Here is a 22,049-nt window from a genome sequence, read left to right as displayed (position 1 = left end):
CTAAACCTGAAATGCCAGGTAAGAAAAGAACGGCCAAAGAGCAGCCTGACTTTTCTGGACTCTTCTCACATGAGATCCCTGCTCGAGGACAGGAGGAATGAGAACCGCAGAGAACAGCTGAGAATGCCTGGCAAGTTGCCCCACACAGGCTCAGCTATGTTCCAGCTTTTTGACACCTGTCCGTACTCATTGCCTTGTCTGCTGAACCCTTACCAGAAGAACCAGTCTCGTTCTCCTCTATGATTATTTCTCCGTAATTTTTAAAATATGTATTCATGACACAAAATATCATTTTAAAGAGATGCATCTGCCTCTAATGGAAATATAGCAATCTGTTTTACATCAAAAACTGTTCAAAATAAAAAGCTATTTAACACAATTATTAGAATTCTAAATATTTTTAAACGATAGCTTATTATGAAATGACACTTCTCTGTCAAAGGCGGCCTTTCTCTACGAACTGCATGAACTAGTTTACTCTGTCACTGAGTTTCGGTCTCTTATTTCACAGTGAGAGGTTGTTAAAGGACTAGAGCAAATAAGTGAAAACCCCAAGAAGCAACTTGCATGCTCTGAAAGGTTCCTTCTTCCATTCTAGTTCAAAACAAAACACAACACAACTAACTAGAAGACACAAAGAAAGGGCAGACCATGAAGACAAGGTCAACAACCATGTACAAATGAAGCTGTTTGTTTGCTTCATAGATACAACCCCATAGTAGAAAACACAAGAAACCTTAATCATCTCTGGCTGGGTTGACTGGCAAGTTGGGAGGAAAGAGGGAGTACATAAATCTGTGCCTTAACATTTTACATTTGTAAAAAAGTATAATTCTGTCTTCTGAAGACATTTTAAAAAAAGTCTACTAAACTCAGGCATCGCCTTGCCAGTGTGGCACTTGCTCTCTGGGGTATGCTGTAAGCGGAGAAAGGACCACTGCTCATTATACCCGATTCCCACCACCTCCAAAGCAGGTGCGACTTCCTACTGGGGCGGTGGGCTGTGAGAAGCAGCTGGGCGCCTGCTCCAGCACAGGCCTCAAACCCTGGACCCTAATCAGACAGCAAGTGTCCGGTTCTGCTCCAGGGGCCCTGGTTCCTTTCATTTAGCTTCAACCCTCCACAGCCCCTCCCAAAGAGTGGTCTATGGCCATTAGTCAAGAGGAACAGTGCCTCAGGCTCTCCCACATATAGATGAGGTATCTCCAAACTCTCAGACCAAGCCAATAGGCTTTATCTGCTGCCAGACCCTAACCCACCCCAAAACTGTATATAAGGGCTCTATTCAGAAGTAAAGGTGTGCGAGAATCATCCTGGTGTCTGAGAGTTTCTGTCAAAAGAGCTGCAACACTTGGGGAGAGATCTGCTCTCCTGGAACCTGCCCGGGACACCAAGCTGCCTCCTTGCTAGCTAGCGGGCTTCTTAGCAGCCCAGCCTGGCTGGCTCTGAGCAGAGACAGGTATACCACCTGGGAGTGACAGTCGTCTCCATGGAGACGGGAGCAGAGGCAGCAGAGGAGGCAGGCAATCTCCCCTCCCTGCTCACATTCTGTCCTCTTGGCCTGGACCCCCATACCAGGCTGGGCAGGAGATTGTCGTGGGATGCCCTCCAGAACAGGGGACCCACAGCAGGGCCGGCACCCTGCTTGCTCCCTTCCCCACTTCGCCTCCTCGGTCATTTGCAGCCAGCTACAGCTACTTAGTCCAGCCTGCATGACCCCAGTCTCAACTCTTTGGCGGTGCCTGGGAGCCCAGGAGTCTGAGACCAATTGATCCCCACAAGCTTTCTTGTCCTGGGGTCCCCATCCAAGAGTTCTGCATCCTCCAGACTTCAGACTGAGTACAAAGTTCTTCTTAGAAGTAAACAATGACCTGGCAGTCAATGCGAAGCTCTGGCTGCTGCCTGTTAAGTGGAGGGCATGAGGGCATGAGAGAGGAAGACAAGAACTCCCCCAAGGGGAGGGGCAAAGGGGAGAGGCAGTTGACAGTAGTTAGCATTCTTGAAATAGAAGATTTGAATTCTTTTTTTCTCCGTTTATAGAAAAAAAGTCTGTAAAATAGTGACACCGAATGATTCTTCATTAGGAGACTCTTTGATTTTTTGTTTGTTTGTTTGTTTTAACCTTAATTTCTACAATAAAAACCTAAATTTACACAGAAAGAAAGCAATTGCTTCTTGTAGAACTAAATCTCATGCGAAGACTAACTCTTTAGGGCTTCAGTGTAAGGCTGCCACCGAGTTCCATTCTCTGCACACTAAAACAGACCCTTGCTCCTCCTGACTCAATACTGACAGCTACTAGGGAGAAACCTTACAATCATCCGCAGCCATCTAACCTGATGGCCACGAGGACAGCTTATCTCAACAAAACCCTGAACCAGTTCCTCATTCCACATGGGGTATTACATTTTCAAAACAACTTAAGAGTTTAATTTCTTAAACCATAAACCGAGTTGAGGAATAAAAACAGGCACGCTTACTGGTGTCCCTGCATTCACGTAGCTCTGAAGCTTGCTTCTCATTTCTTTATCATCAAATTTGGCACTTCGTTTTACATAAATTCCTCCGTGCTGGTACATAAAAAAGAAAAACGAAAAAAAAAGAGCAATTATTCTTTAAACAGCTAATCACAATAGTCATTCAAGCAACTGTACTCTCAATGAGTAAAAAAAATAAAACTACATTTCAGAACTCAAGCTATAGTTAATACTTAAATATTGGCAACTATACAATATGTAACTAAAAATTCTATTTCTACAGAACCCAAGTAAAACTTCATGATGGACAATACACATTTAATATTGTTAGCACTTAAAATATTTTTTCTTTAAAAGACTTAGTACAAAAGCTTTTTCTGATGGATCGTAACTCATTGATTTTCTACTGTCATCAACAGTCTCTTAAAATTATCCTTAAAATATGCATACTCCCAGGACTGCAGAAATGGCTCAGCAGATATGAGTATTTTCAGAGACTGGGGTTCAGTTCCCAGCACCTGCAAGGTCACAACCGTCCATAACTCAGTTGCAGGAGACCCAATGTCTTCTTATGACCTCCATGGGCACCAGAAATACATAGATACAAAATGCTCAGACACATAAAATAAATTAAAAATAATGAATAAATAAAAGAGGCCATAGGAAGCCAGGAAGGAAGAATATAAAATTAAAACAAAATGTCTACACCTCTAACCTTTAAGGAATTAAAATATGGACTAAGCACCGGAAATATATGTACACAAGGCACTCGGTTACGTAAAATAAATTAAAAATAATAATACATAAATGGGTCACTGGCCAGGAGGGAAAGACATAAAAAAATAATTAAAATAATGTCTTCACTTACAACCTTTAAAGAATTAAAATATGGACATGTCTTCAGAGATTGGTGTAACACCATTTTGGACTAAATTTCCCCTCAAACATTTATATTGAAGCCTCAGGGTCCACAGTGACTGTGTATGGAGACAGGGTCTTTAAGAAAATCATTACCGTTAAGTGAAATAAGGGCACTAGCCAAGGCCCTGCTGGTGGAACATGTACCTAGGATGTCCACATGTGGGAAAGGCCAGCTCAGAACACAGGAGAAGGCTGCAGTCTATGAGCCAAAAAAAGTGGGTACTGGGAGATAGCAGCACCACATATATACATATCTTGATCTTGGGGAAACTTTCAGGCTTCAGAACTGTGAGAAAATGTATTTCTTCACACTGAATACTTCACATTCTAAGCTCAGGGTCTGGTTTTACCTCCTGTCACTCACAAACTACTTTTGAATCAATTTCCAAACATAACTGATTGTCACTTCTGTGCTTTTAGCTTTCTATTGGACCCCTAGGCATTTGTATTTCTGCTACTGCAGTTAACCGTATGGACAACCAGACATCTAGACACACACCAAGAACCAAAAAAAAAAGAGCAGGGGAGATGGCTTAGTTCGGAAAGCGTTTGCCTCACAAGTACAAGGACCCAAGTCTGGATCCCTTGAATCCATGTAAGTAGCTGGGCACAGCAGTGCACACTTGTAATCTAAGTAAAGGCCAGGAGGCAGAGGCAGGTAGATGCCTGGGGTTCACTGGCTGGCTAGTCTGCAAAGGTCTAGGAGACTGTCTCAAAATGGAAGGTCTGAACAACCCACAGTTGTACTGAAAATTGTCTCTTGACCTCATATGCATCCCTATGTGCACACAAGCACACATATGCATGTGCACACATAGAAAATTCTAAATAAAAATACTTACATTTAAAATAAGCCATTAAAAGTCATTTAAAGGGGATGACACAGGAGCATAGGTGTCCAGGGGGAGTACAGATATCTTTCAGAACAGGGTATCGGCTGGGTGAAGGTTCAGGGGACAGGTCACTATGACTCTGCCTATGATTGATTCACTTGTCCTTATCTAAGTTGGTACTATCTGCCAAGGCTGCCTATTTACAAGGTCTATGACTACTCAGGCTGGTAAATTTCCACAAAAGCTGCCTGTTTACAATAGCTTATAGCCATCTGTTTCAGTGTTTTTCCACAGAGACCCAAGACTTTGTGTTAGCAGGCATGTATGCCAGGCCTATTGCTGATTTTAGGCTTATGGCTGGTTTTAGACCTTCAGTGTATAAGCAGGGCTGGCCCTGACTTCTCCCTTCTCCAAGTATAGAAGGGCCGTGGCAATTCTAATCTTGCCAAGGTGGGGATAGAGGCCTGACCTCCAGTAATTAAAGGGGACCTTGTAATGGCTCTGGTCCTCCTGTCGTTGTCCAGTGAGGCATGAGGGCCATACCCATCTCGATGTCTTTTTCCTGGAGAGGAGATACTTTTGATATCAACCCCTATGCAGTCAGGCTTGTCCCTCAGGGAATCCAGAAACTTTTAACTTTTTTTTTTTTAACTTTTTTTTTTTAACTTTATTTTTAACTTTTATTTATATTCCCTTGCAGTGCTTAGCCTCGAAGCCTAAGCAAGAATTCAGATGGCCAGTCAGAGGGGGTTCTGGGTCGCCCCTCTCTGCTTGGTCTGTGTCATCCCTTCCCCACATCCTGCAGTTTTGTGTTTATAACCCCTGTGTTAAAAAGTAAAAATTATGATTTGATAATAAAAAAAAAGATAAAAACAAAAGTTGTTTAAAAAAATGTCTGGACTAAGGATGTTACTCAATAGCATATATATGACCCCATGTTCAATCACTGGTACCATAAAACAAACAAATAAACAAACACAAAATCACATATATTTTCATTAAATGGTGTTAAATCTGAAATAAAAGAACAAAGACAAAGGTTACCTGAGCAAAGTAGAACCCATAGAGTGGAAGCCACTTTAACCCATCTTTCAGTACATAGCGCACATGTCCAAGAGCATCCTGTCGTGCAGCCAGCATGTCCGCAACAATCCAGTCAACTGTAAGGCAGAACCATGTCAGTACATCACTAGCCAAAGTCAACTCCAACCCTCCCCTCACAGGAACAAAAACTCTTCTTCACAGCATGGTCTTCCTACTATGTCCTGAGAATATGACCATAGAGGCAGAGGCAGAAGGCACACAGGCTCAGAACCAACCTGGTGTACAGAGCAAGTCCCAGGCCCACTAGAGCCACATAACAAGACCTGGTCTTAAAAAGGCTTTTTAGTTTTTATTAAAAAGAAAGTATGATTAAAATGTAACCACATGGTGGCTCATAGCCATCTGTACTGAGATCTGATGCTCTCTTCTAGCATGCAGGCATATATGCAGGTAGGGAATATACATTAAATACATAAGTACATAAATCTTTAAAGAGAAAGACACCACATTGCACCTCTACTAATGACTTCCTGGTTTAACTCTTACGATACCCAAACAAGGGTCTCGTGTGACTTACAATTGTGCTAGGCAAATATGTAGTTCTTATTTTGCAGCTTTTGAAACTGTGAGTTGCAAACCCATAAAGGGCTCACATAACTGATTTCAGAGGTCAAAAAAAATTGTGAATAAAAGTTTTTAAATAAGCAATGACCAAATTTAATTCAAAATCACATATGTATGAATGAACAAGCATCTCTCCCCTGTGCCTTGTGCAGTTACCACTGCATCTTCTGTTTTGAACACGCAACACATGTGCTTCTTACTGCACACGGTGTCACATATGCAATGCCAACCAAAGGTAGCAGAAATGACTCGGATGGAAGGCACTAGAATGTTATTATGTCAGCACATTTAGCATATATACAGAGCTTTCGGCTGTCACAGAAACGTAATGGCTCAATTATAGAAGATACTTAATATTTCATCACGCCTTTCCTTAGCATGTAAGTACGGAACCAGTGTGCTTTTGATTGTATTCCGTTAGAATGTTTGATTTTTTAAAACTGCTATTTAATCGTTGGCTTGAGTTCCATTAAATGAATTTTGACCTAGAATTAGAATGGAATTTCAAGCAATTTCTGAAATGACACTAAACATAATTCTGCCATGTTGTTTGTGGAAACAACATTCTTAGCACTGACATCTACAAAATCAAAATCCTGATGAATTCTGAAAACAATGAAATGTTCTACATTTTATAGTATCAAATATTTAGCCAAAGTCAAGTCCTGACATACAAATTCGTCCATCTCATAGTATGTAGATTGACTTCCATCTTTAATAAATGCTAAAATTCTATATATTTAAAGATAAATCTCTCCACTATTTATTATCAGTCCCATTTAAAGGGATAAAATTCTAGGATATTTCATTTGTATAAGCATTATGAAAGAATTTTAAATGGTCAAGAATTACATTATAGCTGTGGGAAAGTGCCCCCATTTTGATAAACTTTAAACTCCAGGCTTTATAATATTTACTATAGTTTGTTGTCCCTCCCCCACCCCATCCCCAACTTTCTTTCATGCTAGGATAGAACCCAGGACCAATTTAATTTTTTTTAATTAGGGATTACAAAACACAGGTTATTTATAGCTGTATCTTGGAAGTATAACTAAGTCTGTGAAAAGAGTATCTAATATAAATGTCGTCTATAGAAACACTGAGAGTTAACTCTGTGAAGGCTCTATGACAGTGGTTCTCAACCTTCCTAATTCTGTGACCTTTGAATGCAGTTCCTCATGTTGTGGTGACCCTCAACCATAACATTATTTTGTTGCTACTTCATAACTGTAATTTTGCTATTATGATTCATAATGTGATATCTGATATGCAGGATATCTGATGGGGTTGTGACCCACAGGTTGAAAACCATGGCTCTATAGAGTTCACTGACCAGTGAATATCCTAGGTATAAATGAATATCCTAGGTAAAGGTCAAGTTTGGTATCTTTATATTTTGGACTCTGGTATGCCTTCTAAAAACTATTACAAAATATTTTAAAATACGTCATGCATACAAGATAAACCACCCTGAACCATGACCTTAAATTTGAAAATTTTAGTAAAAACACTTAAGAAGTAACTCACAAGCCAGGCATTGTGGCAAGCTTGGCCTTTAATCTCAGAGCTGGGGAGGCTGAGGCAGGCAAATCTCTGTGAGTTCAAGGCCAGCCTGGTCTATATGGTAAGTTGGAGGCCAACTGGGGTTATATGGTAAGACTTTGTCCCAAATAAAAAAACAAACAGTCAAAGAATACAATATAGATTCAACACTGTACTTATGCCCACTGTTTCAGAGATAATACTGGATTAAAACATAAAAGGGAATGTATTGCATTCACATAAACATCTGTATTTTGTGTTCTGGCAAGAATAATTTAATTTGGTTAGGTCAGGATTCTTTAGCGGTGCTCTAGCTATATGGTTATCTAGCTATAAGCCATGTTTCCACTAACTTGAAGAGAGGAGAACAGGCAAATAAACCTTATTTTCCTCGTCTGTATAGTTGTGTCTCACTAGTTTCTAATTCTTCGTGTTATGGTATGACACACAGGGGTTTATGCCCATGAATCCAGCACTGGGCTATAGTCACCATCACTCACAGTACTAAACGTCACCCATATGCCAGGTACTGTACTGGGGTTATGATTGGAACTATGTGTACACTGCCTTAAAGCTTCTAACAGAGGATATCATTCAGATCCAACCAACAGGCTCAGAGAACTCCGTGCTCTGCCCATTGCAAAGAACATACAGCAGAGGCACACATGAGGAGGGTCTCCCAGATGCAGAGTCAGCTTTATGACCATCTACTCAACTATACATTCTATTAGATAGGAAACTGTCATCTAAACCAAACAAACAGGAATGAAAGGCAAACAGTGTCAAAAGCAGACAAGTAAGAGGGAGGGGAGGAATCCCAATTCTGGAGAGTTTATGTAAGTAAGAATGGAGAGACAGCAGGACACCAAGTAAAAGCAATGCCTGAGACTAAGGTAAAGGTCAGCTCTACGGGAGCATCAGGCCAGCAAGGACTAGGTGAGGGTGAACAGGCTAGACCAACAGCAGTCCCAAAACACTTAGATTTTCAGAGACTGTGATTCTTATGCTCTCTTTACCTAAATACATCAGCCCCAGGAACCAAAGCTAGCCCAGGTTGCTGGTTTGAAGCCTCTGGAAGCCTGGAAATCATGAAAATTCTTCCATGCAGTTTTATCAGAGAAGACTCCATGTCTTCTTCCACCAAATAGACTAACAGACAATTCTAATGCAGTCCAGTCATTCCTCTGGTATGTTCCCAAGTTGTGGTTTTCTTAAAGGCATTCAAAATGTAGCCTTCTTAGGTTGTGTTGCTTGTGTGTGTGTGTTGCACATTTGTGTGCCTCAGCAGAAGAGTTCTTGTTTAACATGCAAGGGGCTCTGGGCACTTTCTTCAAGTTGCCAAAAAAAAAAAAAAAAAAAGAGTGTTATCAAACCCCAAAGGCCGGCTGTTATCAGACCTAGAGCAGGTCACTTGGAGGCAGAGTCAGGGAATGTCCCTCTAGACTAAGAAAGGAATTGGCTTAGTCAGTGTGGCCTGGCTTGCTTGCTGTGTTCCCTTCAAATCTCAAACACCAAGCAGGAACTCTTACCTGATGCTCACTCACAGTGCTTTCCCCCTGGCCTGCTGTAAAGGAATGCAAAGGCAGCCTGGACAGTGAAATGATCACCACAGCTGTGCCTTCAGCTCTGGGAGTACTAGAGTACACGGTTCCACATGTCCTTGTAGGACTGCAGCTCCATTCAGGAAGTGATTTCCATAAAACTGAGTAGAAAGAAATGCTGCAGAGCTCTACTTTCCTGCAATGGGATCCACCTCTGGTCAACAGACTGCCATGTGGACGATCCCGGGGCCATCAAGACACTTGAGCCAGGTAAAAATCCCACTCAGCAGCAGGAGGTCAGGCTGTGGTGAGAAAGGTCAGCCAGTGTGTCTGGACAGGCTGGTTAGAAGCAGACAGTCATTCTGGGCCATTCTGTGGTTCTACTCAAAGTCAAATGCAGAGTCTGAGCCAGTCTCATAAACATGACCCAGGATAATACATCTGATATCAAAATCCCTATCAAGCTTTGGAGCTTCGGCCATTGTCCCATCAGTATGACTAAATTCACCAGTGTGTCAAGCAGAGGAAAACTGGTTTCAGCTCCTTTACCTCTGTGTTAGCTATGGTATGGGGGCTGGGGGGCAGTGGTACAAGAGCTACAATCCCGACAGATGGGGGTCGGAAGAAAATAAAAAACATCAGTACAAGTGACTTTCCATTTAAAATATCATCATGGTTGGGTTCTTTTAGCTTTGGGACGCTAGGCACTGAACTTTTCAGAGCAATAAAAATGAACCATAGAGGGTATGCATCCAAAGTAGTGGTGGTTCAGAAAATACACAAAGTGGGATTTTGGAGGAGGTGACTTATTTGGAGAATTAAAGCATACTTTAGGCAATCGTTTGGCCTCTTGGCTGGGGCCCCGCCTGTGAGGCACCTCATACAGAGGACCTTCATGAGGGACTGCAGGACTAGAGGCCGGATAGTCATTCAAAAAGACGTAGTTCTAAATATCTGACCTGATTGAAAGTAAATACAGTTCTATACTGAAAACAACCTTGTGCCTTCACTGATAGAAAAAAAGCTAGCTAGAACTAAACCGCCAGGATTAAAGAGACAACAGGAAGTACAGCTAACTGTAACAACACTGTGTCCAGGAAATGAGCAGTCAGACACCAGCACACCAATAAGCAGCTTACACCGAACATAGAGAGTGCAAACAGTGGCAGCATACACCTGTGATCCATTACACCAGAGACAGAGGCAGGAGAACTGTGAGTTTGAGGCCAGCATGGGCAACATAGCAATAATATGTCTCAGAGTAAAAAAAAGGCTAGGTAAAGAATTAAGAATTAAAATATATACACTTGGGTCCACCAAGCCCTCTTCTAGAAATATAACTTACAAACAGAAAACTGAATAGACTAAAGAGTTATTCCAGGAAATAGGGGAGAAGAAGAGACGCCTTGAAGAAAAGAACAAAACAAAACAAAACAAAACGAAACACCCTTATCTTTCACATTACTGACCTTACCCCGCCCCACATACAAAAAGTAAAATAAAATTACAAGCCAGATTCAAAATCCACAGCAAATTCATGTTAAAACAAAACAAAAAAAACAAAAAAACAAAAACAAACAAACAAAAAAACCCAAAAAACAAAAAAGCCACCTCACTTTGCTTAAATATCTAAGGTTACTCAGCAGTTAAGAGAACATATTTCTCTTTCAGAGCACCGCAGTTTAGTTCCCAAGCCCATACAGGGCAGCTAATAACTACCTGTAACTCAAGCTCCATGGAAGATCTGATGCTCTTCTGGCTTCCATAGGCAAGTGCACTCACAAGCTCAAACCCACAGACAGATACACATATATACACATAATAAAACTAATTAAATAAATGACCTTAAAATATTATTTTGATGGGCTGGGGATGTAGCTCAGATGGGACAGTGCTTGCCTAGCTTGAATGAAGCCTTGATTTAATACCTAGCACCTGTAATTCATGTACCTTGGAGATAAAGGCAGGTGTGTCACAAGCTTAAAATCATTCTCAGCTACTTAGAGAATATGAGGTCATTCTGGGTCACCTAAGGTCCTATCTTTAAAATATGTGTGTGTGCGTATGTGTGTATGTGTGTGTGTGTGTGTGTGTCCCCGCATGTGCTTGTGTTTGTGCATCTCTGTGTGTGTGTGTGTGTGTCTGTCGCGCCCCACTCGACCAGCAAGGAAGACGCGAACAACGGGATCCTTCTCAACAGCCTTTATTGCAGAAGTGCTCTTTTAGTTTTCAGGAGGAGACCCCGAATGCCCAGGGCAAGCTGCTTATATACCCTGGGGGCGGGGGGAGGGGAGCAGTGGAGGTTAGAATTGCAGTGCCTCATTAGCATACTCCATTAGCATACCCCACTTCAGGAGGGGGTAATTGGTCAGGATTGTGGTACCCCATTAGCATACCCTGCTCGATTGTGGTACCTCATTAGCATACCCCGTTTGGGAGGGGTTTGGCGCCAAACTGAGTTGATGCATGCCTAGTGCACTATTTACTAGTAGCTGATACTAGAGGTCGAGGCCGGCGCCATCTTGACCGGTAGAGTCGGGTCGATGGCCTACATGTGTGTATGTGTGTGTGTGTGTGTGTATGTGTGTGTATGTATGTGTGTATGTGTGTGTGCATGTGTGTGTGTGTGCTTGTGTGTGTATATATACATATTAATGCTCATTTACCATTTCTAGAAAACCCCAAATGTCATGCAAATGGAATACAAACCTGTGCTTTGATGATTTGCTAAGTATATTACATTTTCTTTATTTTTTGGCAAATCTCCATATAGCAATATCTAAAAGAGAAGACAAAAAGAATCATTACTTTGACAATTTAAAAACAGAATGTGAAAGAAGACTGACAAGCACACAATATAACTAGCTCTATCCATGACTAACAAACACCAGCGTTCTCTTGGGATCCCCACACACCATAAATAGCTCATGCTTATAATGTACTTAAATGTAGGACAAGTTAGTGATCATAAAGTAAGACAGAATGATTGATATCCCGTAAGAAAAATCCACAGCAAGTTATTGATTGCCAATAGTATATGAAGCTCTACAGTCCAGTGGAGGAGACAGACGGGACGCACACATAATGTAATAGGACATAACACAGACATTACGAGCATACTCCGTATTTAAGGACTTGTAAAATGGAGAGTTGCTGGATCCCTTGGGTATATTGTAGCAAATGAGATGAAAGGGCTTCTGAGCATAAGACCAAATGAAAGCCGTGGGATGGAGACCTGTGTTAGTTCACTTGTGTGTGGAACAAATGCAGGCTAAGGAGCTAGGGGACTACAGCAGGGAGGAAGGAGGTCCCTGTGAGCTGGAAGGTCAGGTCTGGGTCACTGTAGCATGTGCCACTGCACCCTCCTGTCAAGTCTGGGTCACTGTAGCATGTGCCACTGCACCCTCCTGTCAAGTCTGGGTCACTGTAGCATGTGCCACTGCACCCTCCTGGCTACGCCTTATTTTTAAACCAAGGGATGAAGACAGGTTCTCACTGTACTAGTTCTGTTTTGTAAGTGTTAAGTCTTCGGTGATAAGAGAGACTTCAGGGGAACAAATGACTGCTGTTGCTCATCTGTGTTCTTCCTTTGGGGCACTTTTATTTAGTTGTTGTTCTTGGACCTTATTTGGAGTCTACATGCAGGAAATGATTGCCTTCTTGATTGTGATTTCCTCTCCCACCTATGCTGACAAGGCCATCCTCCCCTACATATACAGCTGGAGCCATGGGTCCCTCCCTATGTGCTCCCAGGCTGGTTGGTTGGTATTATTGCTCTCCTCATGGGGCCACAAACCCTTTCAGCTCCTTCAGTCTTCTCTCTAACTCCTCCATGGGGAACCGCTTGATCAGCAGTTCACTGGTTAGCTGTAAGCATCTGCCTCTGAATATGTCACTCTGGCAGACCTCTAAGGAGACAGCTATATCAGGCTCCTGTCAGAATGCACTTCCTGGATCCACACCAGCATCTACCTTTGGTGACTGCACATGGGATAGATACCCAGGTGGAACAGTTTCTGGATGCCCAGTGTGGGGGAATTTGAGGGTGGGAAGGTGGGAGTGGGGTGGTGGATGGGGGCACATCCTCATAGAAGCAGGAGGAGGGGGGTAGGATAGAGGGTTCCTGGGCGGGGTGGGGGGAAATGGGGTAAGTGTATAACATCTGAAATATAAATAAAATATCCAATAAAAAATATATTTAAAAAAGAAAAACTACTCACAAATACCGTAACAATAACAAAAACAAAAGGGCATTACTAAGCCCTCTGTAAAAACAATGCAGCTACATGATATAAAGTCAGGATGTCAAGGACTTACACTAAGGTTTCTGCTACTGCTCTAAGACAATTGCACAATGAGTGTGTTTGCATGTGTCTAATTACTTCTAATGAAGCTTACAAGCGACATCAATAAATCAAACAAGTAAGTAACCAATGGTTAGTTGATCTGTGCAGAGTTAATACTGGGATGCCAGCTGATGATCAACCACCCTTAGTAATAAAGTAGAGTTACTTAAGGACCACTGGGTCCACTTTACAAGAATTACAGATGCATGGCAGTGTTTCAGGTGTGTGTATGTATGTATGTATATGTAAGGTATAAGCTATATAAGGTTCTTTAGAGATATGGCTAGCCTCCAAAGTGAAGACAATACCCAAACCATTCAAAGATACCTTTCAACAAGGTGCAGTGATACATGCCTAAAATTCCTGACACTTGAGTGGCTAAAGCAGAATTAGGAATTTGAGGCCAGGCTGGGAGACATAGCAAGAGCCAGTTTCTCCCTTACCCCACCCCAGTCCCCCTCTCTCCATTTCCTGTAGATAGTCTGGTTGAGATTACTAAAATGTATCTTTTGAATGTCTGAATTACAAACAAGCTACCACAAGGCAGTTCGCAAGATCAAAAGACATAGTACTTTAAGGTTGTCCTTTATGAGACTGTTTCTAATTTAAAAATAAAACAAGCATAATGAGGTCTAGAGAAGAAACCACAAGTAAGTGCTACCCAACTATGGTCATCAAGTAACCATAGCTGTGACCTTCCCTCACCGGTAGAACACCTGCCTAGCATGCCAGAAGTCTTGGATTACCATCTAGACACACAGACACAGACACACACACAGACACACACACAGACACACATACATACATACACACACACACACACACACACACACACAAGTACCAATAGTATATTCAACACATGAAAGGATATTAAAAGTAAATAGAAGACGACCTGGCCCAGCACTGATTTTATACTTAGGTGAGCTAAGACATTAAGATAACACTTTTTCTTGAAAGGAAAAAAATTTATGATCAGTTAATAGCACAAGTTTCTTGTTCAAAACAAAACAAAATCTAAAGATCAGATAATGGTAAGGGCAGCTTAAGATTCCACATCTCTACCTTTGAAATACCACAGTTGCCTACTATTGTTGTTGGACACAAGCAGGATTCTAAAGCTCTTCGGAAAAAGCTGCTTCTTCTTAGGGTAGTCCTGTTTCTATCAAAGAATTTCTCTCATCTTAAAGAAAAAAAAAAAAAACCAAGGCACACAATGATGCAGTGTTCAACAGAGGTAACAGTGCAACAAATATACAGACCCTGTTTAATAGTCGGCTCTGTACTGCCTGTGAGACCCACTTCTTAAACCACCAAGTCCCCAACTATTTACAAACATATCTGCAGTGGTGTCCAGATAAACAGTGACTTCAACGAGGGAAGAGAATGGAGAAATACCATTCAAATGCTACTTGAAAAGGAACTAAAGCAGCATCCGGAACTTAATTCATGAAGCTGAGAATGTATCTCTGTCGATAAGGCTTTCCCAGTGTGCAGAAGGCTCCTGCTCACTACACAGGGTAACACACACCTGTAATCTCAGCACCAGAAAGGTGGTGGCATACTGTCAGAAACATCAAGATCATCCTCAGCTTTATATACACTGATTTGGAAGCCGTCCTGGGATGTAAGAAAGCTCTCCTCTCAAGCAAACAAAAACACCCAGAATTTAATTCATATCCCTCTATGTACTAATTTATAATGTACAAGAGACTCATGTGTATATGTGTATGCACACGTATATTTTAAAAAAAAAAACTTTTCCCCATATGCACAATATCTTGCTGAAAGAGTTGCTGCTTCCAGTTGAAATGTGAAGAGGCCAAGAAGTGTTATCTCAGAGGAGCTATCTGAGCAAGAGTCTCTTGTATTTCATTTAAACCATAACTGCTTGGAATTTCTAGAAATAAACAGTAAACAGTCAGACTACAGAGCAGTCCTACCTGTGTAAAACTACCAACAGTCTAAAAGCAAAGTGAAAGGACAAACTATGAATCTTAAACAGATGTGGATCATTACAAGTACCTTGAATATGAATTAATAAGTCAAGAAAAGAATGCAAATAGTATTTATGTATCTAATATACATAATTTAAAATATTCTACATTTCTAAAGTTCCAAGAATGAATAAGCACTTCTATCCAAAATAATTCCAATTTCTTCTGTCCTTTCAAGTATAAAGGTTATATATTTGGTTTTACATTTGTTAATATGAAGGGGAAGAGAATATTTTAATTTAAAGATTTACTTCTAATTATGTGTCTGTGTGTGTGTATATGCACATACAAGTGCATGTCCTGTTGGGAGTTCAGAGAAGGGCGTCAGATTCCCTGGAGCTATAGTTACAGGCACTTTGAGCTGCTCCATAAGGGCTCTAGAAAGTGAACCCTGATCCTCTGCAGAAGAGCTATGTGCTCTTAACCACCGAGCCATCTCTACAGCCCCATAAGTCTTCATCTGAAAGATAGAAATTTTAGCTAAGGTAGGGGCTTGGGGATGGGAAGGAAAGGTAGAACATCTTTAATCCCAGTACTCAGGAGGTGGGGCCAGGCAGATCTCTCAGTTCAAGGCCAGCCTGGTCTATAGAGTAAGTTCCAGGACTCCAGGACTGCCAGGGCTACACAGAGGAATCCTGTCTTGAAAAACCAAATGATAGATAGATAGATAGATAGATAGATAGATAGATAGATAGATAGATAGACAGACAGACATATGATGGAGCTTGTTAGGGGTGTGGTCCAGAGAGTAATGCATTTGCCACAGCATAAAAACTAGAATTTAGATCCCCAGTACTCACATGTATGGTATGGTAGGTAGCCTACTGTGCAATCTGAGCTTTAGGGAAGTGTGGACAGGGATCCCTAGAGCAAGCCAGCTAGTTACACAATCAGCCAATCAGTGAGCTCTGGGTTCAAGTGAGAGACCTTGCTTCAATATAAAAGGTGAAGAGCAATGCAGGAAGACATCTGTTTTGCCTGCCTATATATTTGTACACCACATGTACACCACATGCTTGCCTGGGGCCTGCACAAATCAGAGAAGGGCATCAGATCCCCAGGAACTACAGATACAGATGGTTGTAAGCCACTACGTGGCTCCTGGGAATCCAACCTGGGTTCCTCTGGAAAAGCAGCCTGAGCCATCTCCCCAGTCCCAGTTACTGTTATTTTATTAATAAGTATGTAACTAATTACATTGTTGTAGTGTTTTCAAAATTTAAAAAGCTAAGAAGGCAGGCATGGTAGCTTACACTTGTTAATCCTAGCACTTGGGAAGCTCTGTCAAAAGGATTATGTAAATTAAATGCAAGGCCACCCTGGGCTTCTACAATGAGTTCCAGGGCAGTTGATCTGCAGAGTGGGGTTGGGAATTTTTTTTTAAAGGATTAAGAATTTACAAACTATCTACAGATAAAAATTAGAGATCACTGTATTGCCCACACCCTTGATTCATGGATTCTCTCTGGGGCTGTTCTCTTGGCCACTCACTCCTCACTCATGCCTTTCCACCTGGAGCCCAACTGCAGGCTCCATTCATCATGGCTGCTCTGCACCATGCATGTCCTACTCACAGTCCGAGGAGAGGGCCAAGGACACCTTGTTCAGACTGATTAGTCAAAAATCCCCTATTGCCTGTTCTCTAGCCCAGACTTGAGTACCCAGATAGTTTCTAAAAGACAGATGTTCGTGGAATCATTAAGTTTATACCTTTGTTTTGCATTAGTAAAACTATGTCTCCTTTTTTAACATAAAAGGAATCTTAAAATGTAAATAGAACATATTAAATGCACTGGAAACTTTTAACAGCATCATTGTGTGAACCTTCTAGTTCTCATTTACTTTAGTAACTTTAATCAAAGTATTTCACAAAGCATTTTGAATACAAAGCACATGAAAACATGTTTTTAAGTTTTATATAATCATTCAAGTAACTTTGGATTCTTCCACTTTTTTCAAAACTGATCTAAGGCCAGTGAGATGCCTCAGTGTATAATGACCTAAGTTTGATCCCTAGGGCCCAAATGGTCTAATATCAATTCCTGAAAGCGGTCTTCTGACCTACACACACACACACACACACACACACACACACACACACACACACACACGTTCTATTTAAAGTCTCTTTAGAGAAAAAAATTAATTTTCCTTTTTTTCAGTTAATTAATTAGATGCAGACAAATCAAATACTCTTAAAATAATTTTCTGGTTACATAGTTTTTAATTTGTTCCATAACATGTAAACTACTTGAGAGCTGATGTTCATTCTCTCTATCTCTCTCTCCTTCCCTCCCTCCCTCCTTCCCTCCCTCCCTCTCTTTTTGTCTCCCTTTCTCCCTTTCTCCCTCTCTCCCTCCCTCCCTCCTTCCCACTAGCTTATGTTTAGGGTGTTTGCCCTCTGGTTGGTGGCACTGTTTTTATTTGGGGGGGGGGGGAGGGGGAGGGGGAATCTTCAGGAAGAGGCCTAGGTGGCAGAAGTAGGTTACTAGGGCCCCTAGTTCTGGCTTTGTTCTACACTTCCTGGTCCATTATCATGTGAACAAACTCCTGGTGCTAGCTGCTCTGCCAGACTTCTCTGCTGTGAGGGACTAAAATCGCCAAGACTGAGAAGCAAAATAAACCATTTCTCCCTGTCATGTGTTTTGGTCACAGTGGCATGGAAGAACTATGAAGTTTAAAAGTATGTTCATTTATCTCAGGAAGCCCACTATGTTTAGCATGAAAAAGTTGAAATATAATACATAGTGAGGAAAAACATCTCATTGTTCTCAAATATAAATGATATTGTTGAAAGGGTAACCAACCCAAAATATGCCCTTTTGGCATAAGAATGATTTTGAATGAAAACAGCAAAGAAACAGCAGGCACAAGAAAAGTCCTCTGAAACTAGAGCCAGAGTCTAACTTCCTATAAAGAGGACATGAACTTCCCATTTTCAAAGCAGTCCCCTTCTTCAGCAGGAAGACCTGAGCTGCCAGTGTGAGTCTGTGTGACCACCTTGAGGTGTGTAGCACTTATTTTCCCACACTTATTATCCTATAGAGTAGCTTTCTTTACACTAGTCACTGAATAATTCCACAGCCCCCTGACTAGGATTTCTCATTTCTTCCAAGTTCCCTTCTACCATGTAAAAATATTAGCATCAATAAAATGGACAGTTTCTCTACAGTTAATCTGCCTTTGGTCATTTAATTTACAGGCCTTGCAGACACAAACCTGAAGAAGCTGTTGCCCTTCATAACATGATCATCGCTAAGACCACAGACTGCAAAATATAAGCCATGGCGTAAGACTTACATTTGAATCCCAGCCCTCCATCTTACACAAGAAATGGGTGTGATGTATCTGCTTTCTCTACACCTATCTCATTACCTGTAATACTAACTAAACATGTAATACTAATTGTTCCTCATAGGATTGCAGTGACATAAATGAGACTACATAAACTACTTCATATACACCTGGTACACCTAGAACAGCTATCTGATAAAAAATCAATGCCAGGGGTGATGGCATACAGAGAGTGAGTGAGTGTGAGTGTGTGTGTGTGTGTGTGTGTGTGTGTTTACCAGTTAAATTATTTTTGTATCTAACACACTTTTCATTCAAAACTGTCATCAAGTAAAAGAAATAGCTAACTAGTCCATATCCTTTCAATTACAACAAAATGCAGCTACAATGACATTGATTAAGATTCTGTGTACAATTTAAACTCTGTGCTTGATATCATTTGAAATTAATTCTTTAATTTCTTTTTGGGCCCATGAGACAGTCGTGTGCCATATCTAGCCAACCATGGACAGCACATACAACTGGAGAAGTAACCCCATATGTTTCAAAGAAGCTGAAAACTTTCCAAGGCCTGTCTGATAGCCAACTTGTATGGGTAAATACTGAAGTAAACAAACCTACCCCAGTGCCAATCACATAAAAGAACTACACATACTACTGCACAATATTTTACAGTAATAAGAGACTTACTGGCTTGTGTACTTACTATACTAGTTATTTTGGAGAATTCCTACATTAAAACAAATGCTCATACACAGCATGTATGGCCTCAAAAGGCCATGTTGACGGTTAGCCTAACTGCTGTGACCACACGTCCTTCTGTTTGCTTAATAAAATCACCCAAGAACGTGTTCTAGACATGTCCTTGTAAAGAAACAGGATTTCCACCTACTAAGGGATTTCTCCTATAACATGTACAAAACCTGTGGTCTTTTTCTGAGTCCAACTTGAAATGTTTCACTAAATAATAAATTTACTAATTACTAATTAGTAAAATTATACTTTGTAACAAGGTTAAATTAGTAAACCACCAATTATTTGATGAATGATCAGAATGTACAATTACCATGTGAAATGAGTAAAAACTTACATATCACAAAACTCATGCAATCAGCATGCATGTCTCTCAATACTGTTCTTACTTCAAAAGGGTTCATTTTTTTTCTCACCATCTATTACCTACTACTCTCTGAAGTACAAAATATAATATTATCTCATTTGATCTTTGTATTAATTGTTTTTCTTATTGTTGTATCAAGGTATCTGACAGGAGCAATTTAAGAAGGATTTATTTATTTTAGCCAGGCCTGGTGGGTACTCTTTTAGACCCAGCACTCAGGAAGCAGATGCAGGTGGACCTCTGAGTTCCAGGACAGCCATGACTACATAGAGAAATCTTGGGGGTGGGGATTTATTTTGCCTTGCAGTTTAAGAAAGGATACAGTCTTTCAATGCAGAAAAGCATTGCAGCTAGAGTGTGAAGTAGCTGGCCACACTGTGTCCATGGACCGGAAACAGATAATGTTGCTGCTCACCACGCATCTTCCTTTTCTTTTCTTTTTTTTTTGAGTTCAGGGCCCCACCCTGTCAGATGAGGACACATTCAGTAAACCCTTTCTTGAAACATCCTCACAGGCATTCTAGATCCAGGCAAGTTGATGATAAAGATTGACCATTAAAGTCTTCAAAACAGCATGACAAATGTATTCCATTCTCAACTAAGGTTGAGCACTTGAATTGCTACAGTGTGACAAAGGAAAAGGAATTATACCCAGGCTTCTCACTTCAAGATCATGATGTCTTATTAAGTATTCTCCACAAAAGTTCACATCTGAGGCCTGAAGATACACTTCCCTTGGTAGAGTGCTGGCCCAGCATGTATGAAGCCCTGGATTTGATCCTAAGCACCATATAAATCCTGCCCCCCCGGGGGGGGGGACTCAAAGTTCAAGGTCATCTTACATAATAAGTCTGAGGACAGTCTGAGCTAAGTAAGAGCCTACCCTAATTAAACAAAATGTTTTGTTTTAAAGAAACTTTTTTCACCCTGAATATTAACTATAAGGATGATGTGCAAGAAATCCTTAAGAATTAAAAAAAAAAAAAAACTAATTTAAAAGACGTCCCTCAAAAAGGAAACAAAACATTCTATAGGTGCACAGAGAAGTGACATTCACCATGATCCATACAACTCACAGAGTCACCTACTAATACAAAGAATAGCACCAACCTTCCTTTAATAAATAAATAAATAAATAAAAAATTAAAAAAAAAAAAAAGCCTAAAGCAAAACTCTGGGATTCAGCTGCATTATCCCTTATTTCCAAAGTATGTATTTATTTTGGTCTTTAACTCATTACACAGTTATTGGTTTTTTCTTATTAACCAACTTCTTTCTATCCTGAATGACAGCCATTTCATCAATGTACAACACTGGTCCCTAGCCTAATACATGACTGGAACTTAATATAATTCTTCTAGATGTGAACTCATTTCTTTCCTATCCTTCAATTCCCATAGACATAGCAGCAAAGCTGCCAGCCTGTGAACTGCCTCTTACATGTACACAGAGACACTCAAGTACCTCCATAAAACTTCTATCTGTACTCACCTTTAATGCCCTGGAAGAAACAAAGTAAACCTTGATGTGCTGCGGTTTTAAAAATTCCAAAACCACAGGCTTTTAAAACCTCAGACAAAGGTTTCTCTGTTTCTTGGCAGTCCCAGAATTCCTTTACTGTCTTGCTTTACCCATTTTATCATATTCCTGGGGTTCAATAGTCTCAGTAAATGTGAACCTCGCTAGATAAACACAACCATCTTAGCAAACTGTTCAAGAGCCCCCACTCCTTAAAAGTAAAATTTAACACAGGGTCACAGAACCTCTAGAACAGGATTCCCTGTGAGGTATTGCCCTTTTTCTTCAAAAGGAAGGTCATTCTCCTTTTACCGACTGCAATCTTGGAGAGGAGACATTATGACATAGCATTTCATGCCAAAACGATGAAACTGGGGCAACAAGTAAGGGTGTAGTAAGGGCAGATAAGGAGCAGCCCAAGTCTGAACTGCACCTAAGCGTACAGAGGATCAGTTTTATACACTCTAGGATTATTTTTATGATGCAAAGAAGAGCAGTTGGGGTGGACTCAAACCTGGCACAGCAGGGCAGGGCAGGGCAGGGCAGGGCAGGGCAGAATGGCCTTAAACGCCAATGAAGTCTTCACAGCAATTCTGGTGTCTCAACTGAGAACCACGTTGCCTCCCTCTGTCATATAATTATGTGAGTTGTCTCAGAGTGAAGACTCAAAGCAACTTGTCATGAGCAGTGAAGCGCATTAGAAAAAAACAAAAAAGAAGTGACTCTGAAGGGTTCCTTTGCCTCTATTTGGAAAAGCTGGTAAACAACCATCCAACAACGTCAGATATCAAGTAC

General features: G+C 40.9%; 1 protein-coding gene across 1 annotated transcript in view; it reads right to left on the bottom strand.

Moving 5' to 3' along the window:
• Agpat5 (1-acylglycerol-3-phosphate O-acyltransferase 5) overlaps positions 1-22,049 on the bottom strand; it is a 42,510-nt gene that overhangs the window by 9,067 nt on the left and 11,394 nt on the right. The window contains exons 2-4 of the mRNA XM_034520579.2: positions 11,692-11,761; positions 5,276-5,391; positions 2,481-2,570 (exon numbers count right to left, since the gene is read on the bottom strand). Coding sequence (XP_034376470.1) covers positions 2,481-2,570; positions 5,276-5,391; positions 11,692-11,761 — 276 coding nt within the window. The remainder of the gene's footprint in view (positions 1-2,480; positions 2,571-5,275; positions 5,392-11,691; positions 11,762-22,049) is intronic.

The sequence above is a fragment of the Arvicanthis niloticus genome, chromosome 16 (assembly GCF_011762505.2).
Source record: "Arvicanthis niloticus isolate mArvNil1 chromosome 16, mArvNil1.pat.X, whole genome shotgun sequence".
NCBI lineage: Eukaryota > Metazoa > Chordata > Mammalia > Rodentia > Muridae > Arvicanthis > Arvicanthis niloticus.
Note: the sequence above shows the minus strand (reverse complement) of the source record. Positions and strands in the feature narration are given on the sequence as shown.